Genomic DNA, 17,298 nt, shown 5'->3' on the forward strand with positions numbered 1-17,298 from the left:
GGGGCAAGTCAGAGCCAGAGGAGGAGGGGAGGGGAGGAAAGTGGAAGAAAGAAGGGACCCAAAAAAACCTGGCAGAGATCAGGCAATAGCATGGGGTTATTTCAACTCTCTATAATCCCCACCAGCCCGTAAACACACAATCTAATTTTTTAGAAAAGTGCTTGCTTTGCAAATTCAGCTTCAAGATAAGTCCCTCCTCCCCACCCCTGCCTGCCCATATAGAAATCTTGGACTAACCCTGAGGCTAGGTAAGGAGAGGAAAATGCCAGACCAAGGTTAGAGCTACAACATCATCAGTCTTTAATAACTTATAGGCAAATGCTAAAAAATCGTTAATAATAATAATACAGAGGACACACGTGGCTTATAAAAATGGTTGTGAGTCTACAAAGGTGGGGAGGAGTTCTCGGCACTTTCATACAAAGAGAAAAATATAGACTATTACGACTGGCACCCCTAGAAAAGCAACCTGGGGAGACCCCTCAGTTGGGGGGAGGGGCAAGAGCTAGTTCTCGTTTATTCCACATGCATCCTCCAAGAAACTCTCCTTCACCCCCAAACACATCTAATCAAAAAGCCAGAGAAGAAAAACAGGAAACAGGGTCGAGGTAGAGTCAGTTTACATTTAAGCCTCCACAGTCCTGCAGCCTCCACTTCTCCAGAAGTGAGGATGAGGGAGAGATGTGAGAAGACATCCCATCTCCCATCGCCCACCCCAGTGCTGCCCCAAAACAGGACCCCCGCGGTGTGCTCCTCGGTCCTTCATCGAGGTGAACAGGTCCTTGCACCCTGGGGCTAAGTGAGGGGCCACAGGCTCCACCTGGCTGTCCAAGTGTGCAGACCCCTACTGGTGAGGAGGGGGCAGCCTCAGGTCACCGTCTCTTCTTGCCTGTCCGGACAGTCTTCTTTCTCTTGAGGATCATCCCATACAGGCGCTCCAGGCCTGGCTGCAGGCCCAGCCCGTCCACAGCACTGCAGCCCTGCACGTGGGTGAGTGGGGCAGCAGCCAGCTCGCCGACTGCCAGCCTCTTCTCCACCTCGGCTGCGCTCAGGGCCCCAGGCTGATCCTGCTTGTTGGCCAGCACCAGGACAGGCACACCCTGGTTGTCCGAGGCCCGGCTGATTCGGTGTAGCTCCACCTTGGCCTCCTCCAGCCGCTCAGCCTCAGCGGCATCCACCACAAACACCAGCCCGTCTGTCCGGCGTGTGTAGGAGCGCCACAGTGGCCGAAGCTTCTCCTGCCCCCCCACATCCCACACTTGGAAGGTGATGCTACGGGACCCCCCCAGGGGCACCCGGATCTTCTCGGTGTTGAAGCCTTTGGTGGGGACACTCTGGACAAACTCTTTGAACTTGAGGCGGTAAAGAAGGGAGGTCTTTCCAGCCGAGTCCAGCCCAATGACCACAACGTGCAGGGCCTGGAAGTGAGGCAGGAAGGAGGCGGTGGGCGCCATCTCTGTCAAGTGGTTCCCCATGTTGAACACTGGCTAAGGTGCAGGTCCTGGGGCTCACAGTACAGGCAGGGAGGAGGCCTTGAAACTGCAGGCTCTGGAGACCACAGCTGGGCTATCTGAACAGGGAAAGGTCAGGCGAGAAAAGAGGAGATGTTTAATAATAAACATGAAATTTGCAACTTCTTGATCATTTCCTAAATCAGCTGCTCATTTTTTTAATTCCTTTTTTTTTTTCTTAAAGCAGTTGCAGGTATAACAGAGGCTCTCCCCCCTCCCTGGGGGCCCTGACAAGGGCGATGAGACATACAGAAACCCCCAGGTCCCAGGACACTGAGGTTGGGGGAAGAGACCTCGATCGCCGGACAGTCAGCTTCTGCGCTTGTGGCGAGGTAGCAGGCATCGCGACCCGTTCCCCAGGAGAGAATCCTTGGGGAAAGTGCAGCTGGGGGGCAGAGGGCCCAAATTAAGAATCAGGGTGCGGGCGCTGAGACCGGAGAGTGAGGCCCACTCCCACCCGCCTTCCACATCCCTAGGCGGTTGACACAACCCTCCTTACACGAGACCCCCTCCCCACTGCCCCACGACACTCCACTGCCCGCCTTCCTGCGATCGCTGACTCCAGCTCCTCCGGCCCCGCACCCGGATCGCCTCGGCTCGGCCTGAACAGCCCCTTTACCTTCCGACAGCCGCGCTCTCCCCGCTCCCCTCCGGGCCAGCCCCACGAGGTTCCTAGCCGGCTTCCAGCCCGCTGGCACTGCGAAGCGGCCCGGGGCACTCTGCCTTAAAACCCGCGCGTGACGTCTCGTGGCGCGGGCCAATCAGCAGCCCTGCGGCAGCGAGGCGGGGCGGGGCGGGGCGTGGAGATAAACGGACTGGAACCCGGGCCACACTGTGATGGACGTCTGGTCAATTGGTGACCGTTTTATTTGATCTTTTCTACCATAATCTAATATTTGGAATTAAACTCGGGATAAATCCGGGATGGAAGGTGGGAGGGGCAAAAGGAACACGCGTGGCAGCGTTTGACTAGGGAGGAGAGGTGAAGAGCATAACACTCTCAATACCACCACATCCCCCTCACCCAGGCAGAGGTATCCACCCCACGTATACGCTCCCTTGGCCGGGTCCACTCGAGAGATGCTGACAAGGCTTCCTCCTTTATCCTTCCTAATTCAATGTTTTAACCTGTGTGAACATGGAACCCCATAAAACAGCCTAAACCCATTACCCCTATTGATCTTTGTAACAGCCAGAGGATGAACAGGAAGAGGGGGAACCAATGAGAGACTGGTGTCGTCTGCATTATATAGGTGAAGAAAGCTCTGAAGGGCTCAATGACTTGTCTAAGGTCACATATAGCTAGTAAGTGGCTGAGCAAGGATGTGTCTGAATCCAGTGCCTTGGCCCCTCACCACTTATCTATCCAATCTCTCTCCTCAGGGAGATTCTCAGCAGAAGTCCCGCCCGTTGTTGGTCAGAGTGCCTGCCAGCAGCAGGCCCCCTGAGGGCCTCCCTTGTTCAAATCGATAAAGACAAAATCCTTCACTTCACAGGGTGTTTACTGACCTCATTAATACTGTCTGCTCTGCATGAGCCAAAGAGACTGTGGAGACATAGAGGATGAGCAGACCACGGGGCCTGGCCTCAGACAGCTTCTACTCTAGTGAGAGAGACAAGACTGGCCACTGACAGGGAACATAGCGACTTTGTAAATCATGAGATAAGCACTTACAGGACTTCAGAGGAGGGAGAGAACATGTCAACTAGAAGCTTCTGGAAAGGTTTCCAGAAGTTAATTAGTCGTGCGTAGGATTGGTTGGGAGGTGGGCAGGACTGAGTGGCATCTCCCCAGTCATTACAGCCTGATACAGTCTGGGCAGCACTGAAGAGGCGGAGATGTCACCAACGGGCAGTGTGACCAAAGGGTAACAGTAATTACCTGCAGGGAGGAAGGTAAAACTGAAGGTGGGGAGGGGGTTCAAAGGAGAATGAAATGTTAACTCTACTCTTTCCATTTTTACCAGGAAGCTGGATGCTTGCATTTATTATATAATTCAGTGTTAACTTTTTAAAAGGCTGTCTATGAGGGGAATTGTAAAAGGGGGTGGGGGAGAAGCCATTGCCAGACAGGAGGGTCTAGCCCTTCCTGCCCACTAGCTTCCCATCTGTTTAGCACCAGCCTGCCTTGCACCCTCCTCGTCCCCTCCCCGCAACAAAACCAGCCACCTGGTTTTCCCCAGCAATGCAGGGAGCTTCCCCAAATCCCTTAAGAGATCAAAACCTTAGGTAATTAGTCTGTTACACCCCATGTTGTGGGGTGGCAGAATGCAGCAGGAGCTAAGGCACAAGGGTGGAACTGAGTTAGGAGAGGGGAAGTCAGAGCAAGCCGAGAGGTTGGGAACCACTAGCTCATTGAGTGGCCGATGCATGCTAAGCTGTGGTCAAGGGACTTTGCATACGTTTCCTTTTTTTTTTTTTTTTTAATTTTTATTTTTGGCTGTGCCTTGCAGCTTGCAAGATCTTAGTTCTATGACCAGGGACAGAACCCACGCGCTTGCAGTAAAAGCATGGAGTCCTAACCACTGGACTGCCAGGAAATTCCCAACACCTTTCCTTTTTTTAATACACAACGCAAACCATGTAGTAAGTATAGTTATTCCAAAAAGAAGACACCAAAGGCAGAAAGGGTAAGTAACTTGTCCAAGGTCATCCAGCTAGAAATTGGCCAAACTTGGCTTTGATCACATGCTACAATGGCTGTGAAACCGAAAACACAGAGAAATGGAGAGCACATGGAAACTGAAAACAGACACACATTGTTTTCCACAGTCTTTGAAATTTCTTTAACATTTCTCCTACATCTCCTGGGCCTCACACCCAAGAGGGAAACTGTCACTTGATCACCTGATAAGGGAGATGAAACTGGCAACCTCCCCACCCTTCATCTTTTGCCTTTGCCAGGAAAGGTGTTGATGAACAAATGGGAAGGAGGAGGTGGGGCAAGGTGAGAGTGAAGGAAGGGGCCCAGTTTGTCAGGGCAGCACCAGGCTGTGGGCCTACCCCAATCCAGTCTCCTTTAAATGGGAACCCCGCCTCCACACACAGCCTGCAGCCCAGGGAGCCTTCCTCCATTAATGACCATTTTGTTTCCTGGAAGCCTCACCTCTGCAGCCCTTTCTCTCCACAAGATGACAGCCCAGGACCTAGTGCATTGGAGGATTCCCTACAGAGAACACTGGAACATTCTTACTTTGAGCATTCATTTATGGACTGCCTGCTAGGTTGAAGGCCTGAGTGAAATGGCTTAGGACCTGCCCTTGTGGAGTGGACATTATAATGAAGAGTGGGGAGAGACAGGGAATGGCTAAAGAGGTTAATGTCAGATGGTGATGCATGCCATCAAGGAAAATAAAACACAGAAATGTGTTAGAGAGTGACTGCGGAGAGAGCTGCTTTACCTGGGGGAGGGGGATTGCTCATGAAGGCCTTTCCATTGTGACATTAAAGCCAAGGCTTAAGTGGCAAAGAGTCAAGTAAGCATTCCAGACAGAAGGACAAACTAGCTGGGACCTACCTGCTTCCTCCCATTGGCTCCCTGACCTGGGTCAGATTGCAGCTGCTGAATGATTATTCTTCCTCAGAGCTGTCTCCCCACCAGACTAAACGCTGAGCCCAGGAGCCGTTTCTTCTCATCCTCAGCTCTGCAGTGCCCAGCACTATGCCTGCTACCCAGTAGGCAATCAGGAAATCTTGCATGATTCATGACTGCATGATGGAATGATTAAAGGTACTCAAGGCGGTTCCCTGAGTATGAGAACCAAGTGTCCAGCCTTAGCTGGGAGTTTCCTGGTCTGGGGTCCTTGGGGGTTGGCAGAGATGCCTGTAAAACCCTGCACTTCTAGGCAAGGTCTGGGCAGTACTCAACCCTCAGGCCTTTGTTGGGGAAGAGGGATTTCTTGGAGGAGAAAAACAGAGGCCATGGGACAGATGACACTGGAGAGAGAGGACTCCTCAAGGCCTGGTGGGCTGAAACCCTGGGCTGAGAGTCATCGTGAGTCCTGTCCTCCCAAGTACACTGGCTTGGAAAAGCCACTTTCCCCCGGGAGCCTCAGTTTCCTCAGCATGTAACTAGGGACTTAGATGATCCCAGGTCCCTTTCCCCAGGACAGCCCATGCTCTAGAGTAGGGGAGGGTACAGGATGGATGGAGCTCACCTAGAAAGCAGCTGAGGACATCCTTGTCTCCACAGCATCCCAACCGAGTACCTGTCTGAGTGCACAGATGAAGGGAGGAGAGGAGTCTGCAGGAGCAGGGATGGGCTGGGGGAGTGGATGCCCAGGAACGGCTTTGGCCTGGGAATCACAAAGACCCGTATTTCAGATCCCAGCTTTGCTTCCTCAAGCATCAAATGGAAGAAACACAACCTACTACTTAGAATGAGTGTGAAAAGAAAAAATGTGGGAAAGGGGCCTTTAGGTACCCTTTTCCCATGCCAGGGGCCCTTTCAGAGGCAACTCACCCAAAACCACCCAGGGCCAAGGCAAGGGCTGGAAAGTGGCAGATGCTGCCCTCTGGTGGACGTGTCTGTCACTGCCTGCGTCCTGAAGAAAAGTGGAGGAGTGAAGTTGTACATGGATATCCTAGTATTGCCTCCTCTTAAACGAGCCTCTCAGAGCATGTGCCACCTGCCGAGAGCGGAGGAGAGCCATCATTCCTTCCTGTTCTTATTTCCTTCTAAAGCTTGTGAGCAGCACTGAGCAGAGGACTCATGTTGATGTTTAATAAGAGTGTTCACATTCCAGACCGGGAGGAAGTTCCCTCAGATTCACCTCCTGCTTAGTACCAGAGAAGAAGGCAGGAAGGCCCAGCCCGCTGTGCATCCTTGTAACATTTTCGTAGACACGCCTGCCTCTCTGCTCCCAGTCATCTCAGAGCAGTGTCACGGTGGGCTCCTCCCTACGTAGAGCGTTCAGAAAATCACATTTCCTTTGGGAGGTGTTTCCTCTGGGATGATAACTGAGCATGCAGACTGCCAGGTCCTCAGTGTGCCGCTGAGCACATGAATTTCCAGCCGGGGCTGAAAGCTGGCATGCTAACCAGAGTGAGGTGCTTTCTGCAGTGCCCTGCCCATGTCTTGCAGCAAGCAGTAAGAGCTGGGCCCTGCATCAAGCCCAGATCTGTAGCTATAAAACTGATAGGAAAATAGGCCCACTCTCCTTTTATGTCTGACTTTTTTCTCGGGGAAATCTCATTTTCTTCCCAGGATTAGAGCCCAGGTATCCGTAGGAAGATAACGATTCACGTTTCTTTAGGGAGACAAATTGGCTTTCCCCGCAGGCACCACCACGGGAGCAGCATTGCTGGAGGGCTGGTGAAGGGGGCTTTGTCTGTTGCCGCCTCTGCATACAAGGTCTTGTTTGCTGGACCACCAGTCACTGCACAGGTCCGTGTATGTTTTATTTTCCTGAACCGAATCCAAGTCACCAGTGAAAACAGGGGCGTCTGCCCGGGTTGGAGAGAGTAGCATGGCATCGTAGCGAGCGTGAGCTTTAAGTTTAATCTTTAACACGCAGCTCTGCCACTTTCCAGCTGTATGACTTTGGCTAAGCCACTTGAGGGAGGAAAGAAAAAAGACCTAACGTTGGTTGCGGACCTACTGTGTGGGGGTCACTCTCCCAGGTGCCAGCACTACGAGGTGAATCAGACACCAGTTCCTGCCCAGAGACAGTGGGAGATAAGCAAACGGACATTAATCTGTGAAACTTTTGAAAATTGCAAAGCACTGTAGAATTTAAAGAATCTTCCCATTCAATTAAGGAAAAAAAAAAAAACGTTTATTGTGCAGTGTCAGATACTGTGCCAGTGTTCTCAGACCAGTGGAACACCTCAGCCTGGTGTCGGCCCCACGGCGGGGCCAGGGAAGGCGTCCTGGCAGATGACGCCCGAGCTCAGTCCTAAAGGACAGAATGAGTGTGTGCCAGGAGAGAGGGTTAGAGAGGGCGCTGTAGACAGAGTAGCCAGTACAGAGACTTGGAGATGTGAACCTGGAAGGTGAATTTGCATCAAGAAGAGAAAAGACCAGTGATGTAGGTGGGATGCTGTGTTAAGTGATTTTGGCTTTTATTTTTAAGACCCGTGGGAGGGACTTCCCTGGTGGTCCAGTGGTTAAGACTTGCGCTGGCCATACTTTCTTCCAGTTTCCCATGCTTTCTTCCAATTACCATCTCCTCTCTTGCTCCTTCTTGCCCCATCGTCATGATTACCTTTAACTTCACAGGGTTTCCAGAGTTCGTTAGCATCTTTTCCTTCATCTAGTTGTAAAGACAGTTCGCCAGTCACCTGGCCTAGGGTGCAGACGTACCTAATCCAAAGCAGGGCCTTCCCAGTCCTTCCTTATCCCCTCAGAAGACCCATTAGTATTGGGTGGACAGGAGTGCCGTAGCCCGGCACCTGATTACCTAGTATTTTGAATAAATCTGGAAGATGAGCATGCCTTAACAAGATAAACACAAATTATACAAAAAACGTTGTTCCGCTTTTCTTGACTCTACACAGCCAATAGTTTCCGAAGATCAGACAGCAGCCCTGATGTCCCATCTCTTTGAAATGGGATTCTGTGACAGGCAGCTAAACCTAAGGCTGCTGAAGAAACACAATTACAACATCCTGCAGGTTGTGACAGAACTCCTTCAGATCAACAACGACGACTGGTACAGCCACCGCTACTGAGGAGTGACCTCGTATTCAATAACTTTGCCTGCTGCTCAGAGACGATCTTTATTCTGTCTTGGGGGTGTGGGGTGGAGGCCCTTGCTTATTTTTTAATCTGATGAATCTACATAGAGCCCATCATTGAACTGTCAAGACAATACCTGCCTTGCGGTATTTTCTGGAGCACATGAAAGGCCGGAACTTAAACCTTCCCTTTAGACGTTAGATGAATTGTAGGAAGAGCATTTTTCACTTGATCTGGATAAAACTCTTCTCTGTTTTAGTGCACTGAAAAGTGCAACTTAAACTCCCTACAGAACCCTTTTTCTTCCTGCTTGTACTGAAGTTGAGTATTTTTCTTTGCTTAATTGTGGATGTTTTCAATGAGGATATCTGTTCATTGTCAGCTTATAAAAGAAATTAACCTTGGACGTTGTTTTCAAGAATTACTCTCATAATTTTTCTAACCTATCCCAAGCTTCATAGCTGTGTGGTGTTAAAATAACACCCAGGGTGCGCACGATAGGAGTTTTGTTCCTCTTCCCTTCTCATGGAGAAAGTCGTTCCCCTGCAAGTCTTAGTACTGGGCACTGTTGTTTTTCAAAAGACCCCCAGTGATGCGTTTAGAGTACATCCACCTTCCAGTCTCTGCACTTCTGAGAAAGGAGCGGGGAGTGTGCGCATTAACCCAGCAGCACCTGTTGAGCAGTGTCTGTCGTAGCAATTTTGCATACATTTTATTTTATTTAAGGGAAAAAATGTAGGTAGTGTGAAATATTTTGCTAATGCTACAAAGAAGGAAAGAAACTCTTCTATTAAAGGGAAAAGTAAGTTTAATAGTTACCCTTTTTCTTTATGTCGGGGGGCAGGCCTTTACAGTAGAGTGGGCGGGGGTGTATAGGAACATGAGAAAAGTGAAAGGCAGGCTCCTGTGTGAATCATGTCAGTGAAGTTCAGGGGTGGGCAAATGAGTGGGTGTGAGGCTTAGGCCATCCTGATGGCCTCCTGAATGTTTGCAATCTGTTCAGGAGAACCTAGAGCAAGAAAAAGAGGCTGGTGTTTTGCAAGACTTGGATGGGAGCAAACTCACTGAAAAAGTTTTGGTTTAACCCCAGGGTACGCGAGCGGGAAGGAGCTCGCTTACAGGGTCCTGGTCCTCGCTCTGCTTTACAGAAGGGAGTCTTGGGTACAGCTAGTAAAGAGGTGTGACAAAGAACACTACAGATTTTAGTCATAAAAATTACTTGCAGAAAAAGAAGACTCTGACCCCCAGCCTGAAGGGGGAAGGATAGTAAAATAGTATTACTTAACCTGGTTTGGTATTATAATGAATGGTGATTTAAATTAGTCATTGGCCATAATGATGTTTATTTACAGTATAACTCTTGAATGCTGTGAAATAAGCCAGGATTCAGACTGCAAGCCAACCAGCCTGTTTATTATTTAAAACGTTTTTGTGGGGGGTGGGGGTGGGGGTGGGCTTCTGGGTAGAGGCTGAGCGGCAGGGTGTGTGTAATTAATTCGGTTGATTTGGGACGGGATCTTGTCTTGACCATGTGAGTTGTATTGTAGGGGTCCAGGAGGGCCCCGGGGTCCAGTCGTCTGTCCCATTGTACTTGTACCTAACCGCTTCAAGAACGGTGAAATAAACTTTGAAACCCCTACTTGGACTGGCCGGTCCTTTCGTCGGGAACCTCGCGTGGCCTTTGAAGAACCGAGTTTTCTGGCCGCTGGGTCGAGAGAGGCTGGCCCTGGGAGGGAGGGGCGGGTCCGGAGGAGCCGGGGCGGAGCTTCCCAAGGCTTTGAGCCGAAGCTTGGGGCGAAAACACCGGCTCCCGCGCTTTCGATTCTGCTTTGCAGGCGTTCCTGTCGCTGCGGTCGCCCGGGGGTAAGGCGATTCCTTAGAATCGATTCCTTAGAAAGAAGGGACCCTCCTTGCCTTCTTTCCCTTTGGCATGCACGGGCCCAGGCCCCTTCTGTGCCTCCTCCTAGCCCAACACGCAGGTTCCAAGCTCTGCTAACGGCCTCCCGGGGTGTGTGGTGGGACTGAAAATCCTCCTTCATTGAATTCCTAGCCTCTCAGTCCGCTCCGACCCCGCAGCCCATGGCCGAGCCCCAGAGTAAGGCGTGAAGGCTCTGGGGAGGCCAGGGTCGCCACTCCCCACCTCCTCCAACGCGGTGCAGTCGGTCCCCAGGACTCTCCGGGAAGGAGACTGGTGGCCCCCTGGAGCCACCCTGCCTTACAGGCCCTCCTCCCCAAAGACGTACTCCAGCAATCTCTAGCCCTCTTGGAGCTGAGAGGAGCCCAGGATCTCAGGCCTAAACCAGGTGAGGCTCCCTTTATTTTAAACCTCAGACCTAAACCAGGTGAGGCCTCCTTTATTTTAAGCCCAGAAGGTCTGAGTTGGGCTCACCTTGCCCACTCATTTGCCACCAGTCTTTTGGGAAGGATCTGGAGTTCACTGTGACTCGTCCTAGTGAAGGACTGACCCTGAAATTGCTACCACCCTCGCCCAGACATTCTTTCCCACCCCGACTCAGAAAGCAAGCGGAAGAGGTTTATGCTCCCTTCTACAATCATTTTAGGGTTCTCAGCCCCACCTGTGGCCAGCCTAGCCGCCTTTTTCTTTTCTTGTCCCAAAGAATCCCTGCCTTCCTGTTACGCCAGCACCTGTCCAGGCTCAGGAATGGAAACTTTCCTTCCACACCCAGGCTGGACACCTCGGGCATTTCTGCCCGGGTGCTCTAGAGACACGTTCAGAGTCGTCTTGTCGCAGAGGATGAAGGGGCTCCCCTGGCTGCTGCCCCCATGACCTATCTAACTTCCTTCCCTTGCAGTGAATGACAGCTCAGCAGCTTTTCCAGAACAAAATTAAGCGCTCTGCCTTTCACTTACGAAAGTCCCTTAAAGTGAAATAACTTCTGCTTTGCTTTTCCCTCTTGTAGGCCGATTGAGCTCTCCCTACAATAAAAACAAAAACAACAAAGAGTTGCAATGCATTGAGAGTCCCGATCCAGGAGTCGTGTGTAGCTGCTCGAATTCCCACCCCCTCACTGGCTTAGGCTCGCGCTTGCTGAAAGCGTGGTGGGGCTCCTTGCCAATCTCAAGAGCCTAAAACCAGAGGGACACCCGGCATCGGTGCTGACTGGACTTTGTTCTTCTCTCCTCAGTGAAAAATACCCCTGAACGATGGGTGAGACGCTCTCCCAGCTGGGCTCTCGGGAGGATGAGAACAAGTCGATGCTGCCCTCCGGCCCAGCCTGTGGCAGCGAGGCTGCCAGCTACTCCAGCACCACCAGCAGCAAGCCTTCTTGCTCCTGTGCGCCTTGTGAAAGGGCTGCTGGCGGCAGCTTCGCGACTTGTCCCACCTGCCAGGGCAGTGGGGAGATCCCTCGAGGTGAGTGGCCCCAGGCTCTGGAAGTAGCCCGGGCTCCAGGAAAAGCTCTTAGCAGCCAGCTGGCCAGTGCCAGGCCCCTCTGAGTCTCCTTGGATGGGGTTGGGTCTCCCAGCTCCTAGTCCCTGAGTTTCAGGGCTAGCCAGGGAGATGCTGACCCTCCCTGGGCTCGCTGCAGAGACCCCCTCCTGCCCTGGTGGTACCGCCCGAACCCAGGGGATTCCCAGCCTCTCTGCCCTCTTAGCAGCACTGCCTTCGGATGCAGGAAGCTACAGTGACGTCTCCAAAGAAATTGGGCTTCTCGGATTTGTGGTGACGTGCAGGAATGCTCCACACCTGTTAATGAAACTCTCGCCTCCGTTCTAGAGCTGGCAAAGCCGAGCTGCCAGCAGCCCGGTATCCCCAGTCAGTCCTGCTCTGAGGCAGAGGTGGCATGCTTCTGACACTGTGGGACGGAGGGGTGCTGCTGGCAGGCTGGCACAGGGAACATTTGTCATGGACACTTCTCGGCCCTCCCTCTCACCCTCTTTCTACAGAACTAGAGAAGCAGCTGGTGGCCCTCATCCCCTATGGGGACCAGAGGCTGAAGCCCAGGCACACGTAAGCCCCTCTTCCTATCCCAGCTCTGTAGGCGTTGCCCCTGGGGGCTCTTCCTCTTTGTCTCCCCCAATCCCCCTTCCCACCCCCCCCAGCTTTTCTCCATGGGTTCTCCCCCAGAGAGCCTGAGCCTCACTGGCCTCAGACGTATTAGCTCCCTGTTTCCAAGGATTTTCCTAGTTTAAGAAGCTCGGGGCACAGCAGATGCCACCTGAGGCCTCTTGGTGTCCTGAGCACCGCTGCCTCCAAGAGGCAAGGCTCCCTTTTGAAGACCGAGAGGACCTCTTGACTCTGCAAGTCCTTCCAGGAGGGAGGGAGTGGCTGTGGTTGCTGTTGGTTTGGGGAAGTGATTTTTCCTAAGAGCTTCCTTGGCTACGGCAGCTCAGACCTGCTTGTTCTTTTCCCCGTAGAGATGGGAAACCAGCTGCTCTCTGTTCTGGGACACTTCAGAACCTCAGAGGAGGCAGCCCTGAGTTTCACTGGGGGGCCCATGACCCTGTTTGTCATCTGGGTCCTTTGACATAGATCCCTGCAACCACCTCCCAGGGTCCTCAGCTTTCGTGGGGGAGCCCACCACCCAGCCTGCCCCCGCCAGTGCACCAGAAGCCGAATCTGGCAGTGCCCCTTAGGAAATGCTAACAAGGTGCTCTCTCTAATGCATATCTCAATTTTGAACTAGGTGGACAGATGATGTCTTGTTCTGAATATGAATGTTAAAATTCAGAACTGTCAAAATTCACATGGGCTTACTTCTTCCAGTGAGAATAGCTAGCGTTGGTTGAGCCTTGGCTATGTGCCAGGGCCAGGGATGGGTGCCTTTTCATGCATTAGCCCATAACAGATGGTATGAGGTAGGTACCATTACCCCCATTTTATAGACAAGGAAACGGAGGCTTAGCGCGGTTAGGCGGGTTGTTCAGAGTTGCTGGGCCAGTGGCTAACACAGAACTGGGAATGGAAGCCGGGCTGCCAGCCTCTCAGTCCGGTGCTCCTACCCACCCTGGGCCACCTCTGAGCCTAGGTTGGTCCTCCGCATCTGGGGAGCTAAGTGTACAGTTGTGTGTGTGTGTTGGGGTGGGGGCTCGGAGGAGAGCCTTACGTAGAGAGAAGAGTGTCTGAACGCCCCCGGCCCAGGCAGCCTTGGTGTCCAGACTTCTCCACTCCTCTACCCCGGGTCCTGTTCTCCCACAGGAAGCTCTCCGTGTTCCTGGCAGTGTTCATCTGCCTGGTGACCTCCTCCCTCATCGTCTTTTTCCTGTTTCCCCGGACTATCGCCGTGCAGCCTGTAGGCCTCAACTCCTCCACGGTGACTGTTGGCGAGGCCGACATCCACCTCAGTATAACGGTGGGTGGGTTATGCCCTGTGCCCCTGGGCTCCGACCCCACCTTCCTGGCAACACTCCTCTGTAGCCCTTGTCCGGTGTGCTCACCCCGGGCATCGGTAGCCGGGGATCTTATGGCAGCCAGAGGATGTCAGGAGCCTGGGGAGAAGCAGGAGCAACCATGAGCCCCCTAACAGACCGTGCAGGATTGGAACAGTGAGGGGTTAGAATTGACGCCAGAGCCGTAGATCACTGGGTGCAGTCGGGGTGGTGTGCCTGAGACTCCCCGGGTGGGCAGGACTGAACAGAGAGAGCCTTGCAGGGTGAGACTGGATTTTGAGCCAGCTTAATGTCTCAGTTAAAGGCGACCCCTCGCCGCTAAGAGCCCCTCCAAGGGGCTCCTGGCACTGGGCCTCGGCAGCTGAGGCCCGCGTTGGGGGTGGGCTCAATCAGGCTGCGGGGTTTTGAAACTGTTCGACTTCTTGCCAGGATGGTGCTACCCTAACCCCTTCCTTTCCCTGTCTTGCTCGCCAGAATATCTTGAGCATCTCCAATAACAACTACTACCCCATCGCTGTGACCCAGCTGACCATTGAGGTTCTGCACCTGTCCCTCGTGGTGGGGCAGGTCTCCGACAGCCTTCTCCTCCACGTCGGCCCTTTGGCCAGTGAGCAGGTGACTCCCTCTTGCTGGCCAGACCTGCCCACAGGTGTGTGGACGCGGGTGGCTGGAGTTGGGGCTAACCCTATACCCATTTGGTTGACAGATGTTGTATACGGTAGCCAACAGGATATGGGATGAAAACACATAGTGAGTAGCCCTTGATCAATCCCTTCTCCCTTAGCCTCTTTCCTGATTGGAAACCCAGGTCGAATTCCCACCAGATGTTCTGATTGCTTAGCAGACCCTGCAGTCAGCATGTGGCCTGCACTCTGTGGCCAAGACTGCAGTGTACAAGCATTCAGGGTCCCCAGCCTCTGCCTGTTTGGACCTGGACTGGAATGAAAACCAGCCTAGAATCTGGTTCACACTTAACGCTATATGACCTTAGGCTCTTCAGCCTGACTCACCGTCTTCTACTAAGGGAGAGGCCAGCCCGTGCCTGGGCCAAACCAGTGGGGTTTGGAGGAGCGATATTGCAGCAGGGGCGACGTGCTCACCTTGGGCAGAGGGAGAGGGAAGAGGTGGGGGCGGCATGTGGGGCCCCTGATGGAAAGGAGGCAAGGGGGGGGCTGGGACGGCAGGCCTCCTCCGAGCTGTCCGACAGGCTGCTCAGTGTGTGAAACGTGGGCCCAGGTTGTCTGTCTCTCTCTCTCTGTCTCTCTCAGCAAGATCTGTACCTGGCTGAAAATCAAAGTCCACCATGTGCTTCTGCACATCCAGTAAGTAGGGCTTGGAGCCCTGGTACCCTCTCCCACTTCTGCCCCCCGTGGGGGGAGAGTCATCGCAGCGAATCCCGTGGGTCTGTGTCGGCTCTTGGCAGTAGCAGATCCAGCCCCTCCCCTAAGGCCCACCTTGGGAGCCACTGACGTGACAGGCACAGATCTGCCCAGAACCCGGTGGGGGGTGGGGGGCAGCTGTCCCAGGTGCCTCGGCAGAGTGGGGAGCAGAAGGAAGGGCCGGGTCTGGTCTGAGGAAGCCAGCCCTCCCCAGAGAGCAGAGCAGGGCCAGGGCTTTCCTCTTCTTCCCAGACCCTTGTGGTGTGGAGGAGCGAAGACAGTGAAGCGCAGACCTAGGGTGGCGGGAGCTCTCCAGCCGCCATCTTACTCCTTTCCTCTGCCGCCACCAGGTCTCTCCCCTCGCCTCCCTACTTCCTTCTCTCACTCCTACCCCAACTGCATATCCTTAGATCGGTGGACGTGGAAGTTGGGTAGGGCCAAGGCTCAAGTTCTGTAATCTTCAAAATAAAACTGGTGTGGGGTTTTTGGGAAAACAGAAAGCCCTGTTTCCTCTCCAGGGGCACCCTGACCTGTTCCTACCTGAGCCATTCAGAGCAGCTGGTCTTCCAGAGCTACGAATATGTGGACTGCCGGGGAAACGCATCCAAGCCCCACTTGCTGGTCCCTCGCCCGCCGTGACCTGTCTGCTGTCGTCGAGCTGCGGGCACCTGCCGGCCTGGTCTGTATCTCCCACCACTCCATGGCACCCAATAGGACGAGAGTGACTCCCGAAGGAAAAGCCCTGGTTTATCATACCCTCCCCCCGTTCACCCCCAGCAGAGGAAGCTTTCTGTGGACGTTAACTTCATACGCACACGCACACGCACACACACCCTCACGCCCTCTCTGATTTCCACAGGAATGGAAGCTTGGTTCTTCTAGAAGCCAGCACCAGATATTCCCCTTGGTCTGTCTTGAGGAAAGTCTGACCTGACGTTTCCTCAGAGCTGCCTCAGCGGCACGGAGTGGCTCCCACACTGTCTGTGCTGAGCACCTTGGTTGCCCAGCTCGTCCAGGGAAGACCTTTGTCCTGCCTGAATGTGGAGAAAGCTTTCATTTTGTCTGGCTTTTAATACATGGATCCTTTCCAAGTTCTCCACCTGGTAATGAGAAGGTGACTTGGGGGACAGCCAGTGTTGTCCCCAGGGCCTCTTAGGGAACCGTAGATGCTCTCCTATGCCGCCCTGCTTTGGTCGTGTGACAGAGTGATGGTGATGGCCTGCTTCGAGAACGCCTGGTACCTTGTCTCCCCACCCCACCCATCTGACAGCAAGATTGGCCAAGGCCCTTTGGCTCCGCAGCCTTCCTGGTTAGACTGTCTGGGTCCCCAGGAAGTCAGAGCTGTTCTGCAGCTAAAGCTTCTCTCCCGAAAACAGTTTTATCGTTCTCTTCAGAGCAGGAACCAAAGTGGGAGGGGAGGGGAGGGGAGGGAAGGAAAGGGAAGGGAGGCACCGGGCAACCCCCTGGGCCTGCACAGGAAAAACAGAGACAAAGCCAGAGTCATTTTAAAAGGTTTTTATTGAAGGAGGCCACAAGCCTGAGCCCACGTGAGGGGACACAGGCAGGTCAAATGGTGGGCGCAGCCGCCCTCCCGCTGAAAACCTGCAGAGGTGAGGCCGGACTGCTGGGTCCCGCTGCACCCCTAGCCTAGTCCCAGGGCGCCCTCTGCTCCCAGAGGCCTCTGCTCTCCTTTGGGCGCTGACAGTATGGAGCTGCCTATCAGTCGGGACTGGTCCAGGCCGTCCCCTCTTTGCTGTCACTCAGATGAGAAGCCCCAGGCAAACCCCAGGTTCTTTAGGCGAGCAGGAATTGTGTTTGCTCACTAAAGGCGGTTACCGGTTTCCGTCACTCAGACAGGCAGAGAGGTGAGCTTGAGTAGCAGGGAAAGCTGAGTTTGCAGTAGGAAGGGCGGAGAAGGGCACGTGGGGCCAGAACCTGGTGAGGAGCCGGCCGGGGGGATGAGGGGAAGGAAGGAGTTCGTGCTGTCCGCACGCTTTCACGCCTGGGTAACTGGCGTCGAGGTGGTGCTGGTAAGAGCACGGAAGTCCACGGGGGCCAGGCTGGAGCTCACGCTGGGTGGAGTTCGCCTAATGTAATGGATTTATATTGGAGTCAATCAGCTGTGCTTAACCGTGTTTAAGGAAGGAAAATAAAAGGCTCCTGTGAGTGGGAAGGGAGCCGGTGGACGCTCCCCATCTCACAGCCTGTTTCTTAATATCCAAGTGGGCATCAAGGTCTCTTCCCCAGTCCCTGAGCCCCTCGGGAACACGCCCGGCCTCTCTGACTTCTGGGAGACCGCTCCCAGGAGCTCGCTCGCTCCCCTTCCCTCGTTGTGTGTCTCTGAGCCCCTCCCAACTTTAATGCTCCTGTTCTGTGCGCC

The 17,298-nt window shown here is 53.6% G+C and overlaps 2 protein-coding genes across 5 annotated transcripts; one reads left to right on the forward strand and one right to left on the reverse strand.

The window, feature by feature from the left end:
• Positions 1 to 297: 297 nt before the first annotated feature.
• ARL4D (ARF like GTPase 4D) lies at positions 298 to 2,216 on the reverse strand. 2 transcript variants are annotated; one of them, XM_082679045.1, is made up of 3 exons: positions 2,131 to 2,199; positions 1,805 to 1,896; positions 298 to 1,570 (listed from the first exon to the last, which is right to left on the reverse strand). In XM_082679045.1, exon 3 carries the CDS (start codon positions 1,473 to 1,475, stop codon positions 873 to 875), a length of 603 nt encoding a protein of 200 aa, XP_082535171.1. In that variant the 5' UTR covers positions 1,476 to 1,570; positions 1,805 to 1,896; positions 2,131 to 2,199; the 3' UTR covers positions 298 to 872. The 2 variants fall into 2 exon arrangements, with proteins under 2 accessions (XP_082535171.1, XP_082535170.1); XM_082679044.1 differs by lacking the exon at positions 1,805 to 1,896 and having other exon boundaries at positions 2,131 to 2,216.
• A 7,767-nt stretch (positions 2,217 to 9,983) lies between these two features.
• LOC309838245 (transmembrane protein 106A-like) lies at positions 9,984 to 17,094 on the forward strand. Of its 3 annotated transcripts, XM_082679287.1 has the most exons (9): positions 9,984 to 10,053; positions 11,337 to 11,563; positions 12,097 to 12,160; positions 13,349 to 13,502; positions 14,014 to 14,154; positions 14,246 to 14,289; positions 14,808 to 14,861; positions 15,437 to 15,597; positions 15,778 to 17,094. In XM_082679287.1, exons 2-8 carry the CDS (start codon positions 11,356 to 11,358, stop codon positions 15,555 to 15,557), a joined length of 786 nt encoding a protein of 261 aa, XP_082535413.1. In that variant the 5' UTR covers positions 9,984 to 10,053; positions 11,337 to 11,355; the 3' UTR covers positions 15,558 to 15,597; positions 15,778 to 17,094. The 3 variants fall into 3 exon arrangements, with proteins under 3 accessions (XP_082535413.1, XP_082535412.1, XP_082535414.1); XM_082679286.1 differs by having other exon boundaries at positions 15,437 to 17,094; XM_082679288.1 differs by having other exon boundaries at positions 13,349 to 13,463; positions 15,437 to 17,094.
• Positions 17,095 to 17,298: the final 204 nt, after the last annotated feature.

This window comes from Grampus griseus (genome assembly GCF_964374135.1).
Source record: "Grampus griseus genome assembly, chromosome: 20".
NCBI classification, from domain to species: Eukaryota; Metazoa; Chordata; class Mammalia; order Artiodactyla; family Delphinidae; genus Grampus; species Grampus griseus.

Bases quoted from the DNA above. Each gene is read 5' to 3' on its own strand.
- LOC309838245 (XM_082679286.1), top strand. From the start codon at position 11,356: ATGGGTGAGACGCTCTCCCAGCTGGGCTCTCGGGAGGATGAGAACAAG. The intron at 14,155-14,245 runs GTGACTCCCTCT...TTTGGTTGACAG, and splicing joins GCCCTTTGGCCAGTGAGCAG to ATGTTGTATACGGTAGCCAA. The intron at 14,290-14,807 runs GTGAGTAGCCCT...TGTCTCTCTCAG, and splicing joins ATATGGGATGAAAACACATA to CAAGATCTGTACCTGGCTGA.
- ARL4D (XM_082679044.1), bottom strand. From the start codon at position 1,475: ATGGGGAACCACTTGACAGAGATGGCGCCCACCGCCTCCTTCCTGCCT.